This window comes from Pteropus vampyrus, unplaced genomic scaffold (assembly GCF_000151845.1).
Source record: "Pteropus vampyrus isolate Shadow unplaced genomic scaffold, Pvam_2.0 Scaffold183, whole genome shotgun sequence".
In the NCBI taxonomy this organism is placed as follows: domain Eukaryota; kingdom Metazoa; phylum Chordata; class Mammalia; order Chiroptera; family Pteropodidae; genus Pteropus; species Pteropus vampyrus.
Genome location: NW_011888964.1, coordinates 234,572 through 240,655, shown reverse-complemented (window position 1 = coordinate 240,655; position 6,084 = coordinate 234,572). Strand labels below are relative to the sequence as shown.

The 6,084-nt window shown below is 52.3% G+C and overlaps 1 protein-coding gene across 1 annotated transcript in view; it reads right to left on the bottom strand.

The window, feature by feature from the left end:
- Positions 1–28: 28 nt before the first annotated feature.
- The window catches only part of LOC105299397 (thyroglobulin-like), a 26,157-nt gene continuing 20,101 nt past the window's right edge, over positions 29–6,084 (bottom strand). The window contains exons 4-6 of the mRNA XM_023537221.1: positions 3,692–3,826; positions 2,080–2,270; positions 29–1,113 (exon numbers count right to left, since the gene is read on the bottom strand). Of these exons, the coding sequence (XP_023392989.1) occupies positions 1,001–1,113; positions 2,080–2,270; positions 3,692–3,826 (439 nt within the window). The 3' untranslated portion in view covers positions 29–1,000. The remainder of the gene's footprint in view (positions 1,114–2,079; positions 2,271–3,691; positions 3,827–6,084) is intronic.

Genomic DNA, 6,084 nt, shown 5'->3' with positions numbered 1-6,084 from the left:
CCTCCTCCTTATGTAAATTTAGGTGCACCATAAGCCTTTTGGGAGTTTTACTTTCCATATCTGCAAAATGGGGTGACAGTCCCAACATATGAATCATCACTGAATTTGATCTATGTTCAAATGAGATGGTATGTGGAAACACATCTTATGCCATGCAAATGACAGAGAACGTTAATGAGCTCCATCTGCTTTTACTTTGGGTTAATTGTGTGTGTGTGTGTGTGTGTGAGAGAGAGAGAGAGAGAGAGAGAGAGAGAGAGAGAGAGAGAGAGACAGTATCAAGCAGAATATTTGCCTTCATAAGTGTGTCCTATAGGAGGGTGAATGATGAAATCAGTTGCTTTTCTGGGAACCCGAATCAACCCAAAGCTGGGGCGATGATTCTATCTCCTTGCGGCCCTGCTCCCACACTCGATCAAGTCCTGTCCATTCTGCCTCCTCAGTGATTCTCGGGTCTGTGCCTCCCCTATTTCTACCCTCACTGCCTTGATTCAGACCTCACTGTCTCTCGCTTCGCATGTCGCACCAGAGCCCAGCCGGTCTCCTACGTCCTTTCTGGAACCTTCACGAGAGAAGCCTTTCTTGCACCTAGGTAGGACTGTGTCACCCTGGGGCCTGCCCTCGATGGATCCCCATTTCCCATGTCCCTGCAGTGTTTGTTTACGTGTTCTCCTCTCCTTCTATAGCTTTCTGGAGGGCAGGGCTCCTGCCTCCCCAGCACCCAGAATTGGGTCTGGTGCACAGAGGATGCTCTGTAAATATTTGCTAGAAGGAAACGGCAGCCTGGGATTCAAACCTCAGGAAGGTTATTAAGATGAGAAGATTATGAAGCTATATAGTTTGATGTCTCCCAAAGATTATCCTGAGTTGACAAATCAGTCACCAATGTTTCACGGCATGTAAAGACTTTATTGAGAGCTAGCGGCTGTTTTAGAGACTAAGGTGCCCAGGGTGACAGCCGGGGGCGGGGTTGCAGGGTGGGTGGGGAATCTCAGGCTGGTCACTTGCTGTAGCTCTTGGAGTCTAGATCTGGGAGGCCCAGGAGGTCTTCTCTCAGGCCAGAGGCCGGCCGGTCCTCTTCACTCTCTGCTGACGGCCCACCCTTGGCTTCGTCTGAAACACCAAGGATAAGGCTGGTCTAATCCGGATCAGGACCCCTCCTCCCTCGTCTCTGCTCTTCAGCCCTAAGAGACTCCAACCTCTGACGGGCCGGCCCTACTAATGCCCCACAGAGGGGCGTTTCCAGATTGTCTGGCTGTGGGGACATGCTCAGGATACAAGGACTCGGGCTCGTCAACAGAGAGCCCCTTGGCCTTGGAAGGTAAAAGCAGAGTTGAGACCCTACAACATATTTCTGACAAGGTCACTTCCTTGCCGAATGAGCCACTCTCTTCCATCCTTGCATGAAGGACTCCCATTATTCTGAGAACGTCGGCCCAGCATCATCTCTCCTAGGAAGGCTTCCCAGGGCCCAGCCTGGGAGCAGACTTCCGTCGTGGCTCCAGGAAAGCAGAACACTCACTGGATTATGCCACCCACTCCCTCATACTCTCGAGAGCGTCTTAATAGCACTGCATTTATCTCTATATTCCCGGTGGTCTTATTATGATTGCTTTTCTCTCCTTAAAACCTCTTCAATGGGAAGTTCTTTTCAACAGGAAGTGCTCTTCCAGGAAGAGGTGGAACGCTCACTTCTCCCCTGGCTAGAATTCACTCTCCAAGACGTATACCCAACTCTCCAAGGGCAGTGAGGGTGACGTTCTACCTTCTCTCTTTCCACCAACACTGCAGGCTGGCTCCCCACCAACCACCCCCCAGTCCCACCCACCCCCAGACCTCCCCGTGTTCTCTTCCCGTGCCTCTCTCTTTGTTACTCCCCGCTCCGGCCTCCATCAGAACAGGAGGGTCTTGGCAAAGGGGGGCCCCCCGGACTGTCAGCTCCTCATGGGAGGGGCTGAGTCGAAGGCATCCCAGTGGCCCAGCGGCTCCAGTACAGGCAGCACAGCCAGTGCAATACATGTCGGGCAACAGCTACACCCCCACCCCCACCTGGCCCCCGCCTGCTCCAGGCTTCCCTACCTGCCGAGACCTTCAGAGACCGGATGTACTTGGACCAGAAGGAGCAGTCGGCCTTTTTCAGGCCCTGTCGATTGGGCAGCAGGGAGCTGAACTCCTTGTAGTTCTCTCCATTGGCACCAGGGACAAAGTCGGGCCAGGGGGCCGCAAATTCAGGCGCTTTCCTCGAGAACTCGTGAGGGTAGTTGGGATTTCTGGGAAAATGAGAAGAAAGAACCATCCGTAAAGGGAACTTGTCTTTCTCTTCATCACTTGGGATCACTTCCTACTTGCATTTAGTCTCTTAGGACCGAATCACACATCTTTAGGTGTTAGCACGAGGTTTAACCGCCACGTCGCTGACGGTGAAAGGTGTGAAGGCCCCTGACTCGCGCTCTTAGGCCATCTCCGGGAGAGGAAAGGCATGAGTTCGTGACCCAGCAGCATCCCCCTCTGTCTTTCCGAATGTTCACGAGGTCACCGCACCCTTTTCTGTGCCAAACTCCGGGATGCCTTTGTCGTCCAAGGCTTGGGCAGGAGGGTGGGCCTAGAGCCAGACAAACTTCTCCACCACCTACAAGTCGCCTTCCCTCGGAAGGAGATGTCACATCCTCTCAGACCCAGGTTCCTGCCCAGACTTGCCGCCCAGGCCCCTCTCCCAGCATGCCCCTCCCCCCCCATAGCCCACACTCCAGCACCCCCCGACCTCCTGACATTCACCGGACGAGGTGTGCTTCTCACCCCTCTGCTCACTTGCTCCTCCCCCAGAGCGCCCTCTTCTCCTCGGTCTACCTGAATATCCCAATTCTTCCTCCAAGGACCAGGTTCAATGTCACTTCCTCAGCGAAACATTTTCCAAAGAAACGTCTTTCCGCACGACTCCCACCAAATACTGTATAAAGTTTTATTTTGCCTTGCTTTTAATTATGGTGGGGTTTTATGTTTCAGACTATTCGCAGCTTATAGGTGAACCGTTACTTTACCTTTTACCTTTCCAGGGGACCTCATACCGTGCTAGGTGACCAAGGCGTGTATGGCAAGGGGATAAAGGGAGACGGGTAAACTACAGGATGGAAGCCACAGTCAGCTCGCCAGCTGGGCTGGAACAGAGGTGCGTGGAACAGGGAGGCTAGAGGTAGCTAATTAGGGGTCCTGAGCATTTTCACTTCATTTGATAACCTAAGGCAGTGGTTCTCAACTTGAGGTGATGCTGCTTTCCAAGGGCCATTTGGCAATGTCTGAGATATTTTCAGTTCTCACAGCTGGGATGGGGGCGAGGTGATTTTGGCAGCTGGTGAGTGGAGGCCAGAGGTGCTGCCGGGGGTGCTGCCAGCATACCCAGCACAGCCCTCACCATGGAGATGGACCCAGCCCCAGTGTCGCTGGTGTCAAGGTTGGGAAACCCTGACCTTGAGCCATCAGATATGGATGAGGAAGGAGTGTGCGATCGAAACTTCGCTTCCCTACGAATAATCTCTGCAAAGTGGCTTGGGTTGGAAGGCAACTGACCGGTGGCAGGTGACCACAGCGTCTAGGGAGGAGAGGGTGAGGGTGCTGACGGGAAATGCGGCCTTGGTGTTCGGAGTTGGGGCAGGGGTGCCCAGTGACAGCATTCAGGCACACGTGCTCCACTCACCCAGATCGGATGAAGTTGGAAAAGTACTGCATGATTTTCAGCGACACACTTTTCTCCTCCGGAGTAAACTGCCCCTCGTAGGCAGGATGGAAGGGAAGCCCGAAGGCATACTGAACGTCAGCCAGCAGCTCTAGGCTGAGAAAACACACAGAAATAAGGAGAAACAAAGGTTAAAGGGATAATAAATTGCTGGAAAAAGCAAATGAGCCAACACTCAGTGTTCTTCCCCAAGCAAAGACTTTTCTCTCTTTACGTTTAGGGTCCCTGTCCTGTTTAGTGCTTAGTTTAGCTTAGATCTGGCATGGCCATTGGTCCAGTGGTCCCGTTGGGTGGGCCCATGGCACATCTGTTGGCTGAAGCTCATCCAATACTGAGTATTGAACTCTCTGGAGACAAGACTATAAGCAATTTTCCAAGAGAATGTTCTTTTGACCGTATTTCAATCATGATGCCTACCATATCAACTGGACATCCATTTATTAAAAATAGCCTACATATTTTGAGCTCCTTCTCTGTGCCAGTTGTTGTTCATTTATGGCTTGCACACTCACAACTCTTAAAGGTTGACATCTATCCACATAGACAACCCTAGTACAGTGCCTGGCACACAGTTGTAGGTCGATAGATATATACTATGACTGAATGAATGTCTAATAAGCTGCAGGTAGAGAATAAAGATTTGACAGCCAGATGAATGGCATGAGAGGACAGAGCTGGAGCTGGCGCCGGGCCCAGTGGCACATGGGGCCACGGGAGTGAGCACTGGGGAAGCGACAGAGTGGAGAAGCTGGATGGGACTTACAGCTGAGCTGTAAAGAGTTTGGCTTTTCCCAAAGAGTGGTCTGGCTTTGCTCTCATTGTCTACAAGGTAATCATTGTCTACAAGGTAATCATATGTGATAGGAGTGTCTTCGTTCAGGGCTGAGGCTGGCTGCACTGGATCTTCTGGGTAATGTGGCCACGCCCCACAGTGTTAGGGTTGGGGCTGCCCACGCCAAAAGACCACCCGTGTCACTCAGGATGGGGGATCTGGGTCACATGGTATCACTGAACTCGGAGACTGAGATTAACCACATGGGCCATCAATCAACCAATCAATCAATCATGCGTGTATAATGGAACCCCAATAAAACCTCTCAACACCTGTTTGGGCACATCTCCTTGTGTGTACTGTCACGTTAGGGCTGAGAGAGTTATTCCCTGATTCCACAGAGAGATAGAGTTTTACATTTGGGACCCTCCTGGGCTGTGCTGGGTGGCTGTTCATCTGACTGGTCTTCGTCTGCATCCTTCCCTGTGATAACCAGCACAGGGAGCCGAGCAGCCTTCAGGAAGGTCTGTGAGTCTTTCTAATGAATGGTCCAATTTAAGGGTGGTTTTGGGAACCCCCTGAACTTGCACTCGGTGTCAGAAGTGAGGTGGTCTTGTGTGGAGACAACGCTCTCTGATAAGTAGTCGGCCCCAACTTATCACAGGAGCCGGCCTCTAGTTCTTCAGATAAGGAAAACGAGGCCTAGAGAGGTTTCTCAATTGACGCAGAGACACATACTAAGTTGCACAGCAGAGTCGGATTAGGAGCGTTGCTAGGCAGCAACACGCTCACAAAGGCGTGAGGGCCCAAGGCCCCTCCCTCTGCTCTCGAGCTGGGTGACCTCTGGCAAGTTACTTTACCCGCTGCATCCCTTGCTTCATCATCTATGAAATGGATACACAAATACCTACTTCGTGGGGTTACTGTGAAGGTCAGAATAAGATGGCGTATGGAGGGCTACTTGAAAGGCAAACTGCCCCTCGTAGGCAAACCGCGTGGGCCATCATCCTGCGTCCAGGTACGACCAGTTGTCCTTTGGGCAATAGCGGCAGCTCTGAGCAGCGTACAGTCACCAGCGAGTCTCGTCCGTGCTGGTACCATGGGGAGAGGTCCCCAGTGGACAGACCTCCTGGAAGGGGCTCAGACTTGGTGGCTCCCAGGTAAAGGCAGTTGCGTGGAGGACAGCTGACTACGAGGGAAGATGCTTTGTGATTATACAGTGTGGCTCTGGCTCTGACTCAGACCGATTCACTGCGGTTAACCCACAGACTGGGAAGGGGGATCCTCGAGCTGGGCTGGGAATCACGATGACAATGGGGACGGGGCTGAGGCCTGATGGTTAGGCACCAGCTCAGCCTGGGGACTCCCAAGAGGCTCAAGAGCCAGAATTCTTCCTACGGCCATGAGATTGATCAGCAGGTGTTCATGTGACGGGTAGCAGGGGACAGAAGGATGGACACACAACCGAGTGACTCAGCTGAGATTCGGCTCGGTCACTTCTTTATTGCCTGTGTAATTGGATGAGTCATCTGACTTCTCTATGTCTTGGTTTCCTCATCATGAAATACCAGATCAAACCAGC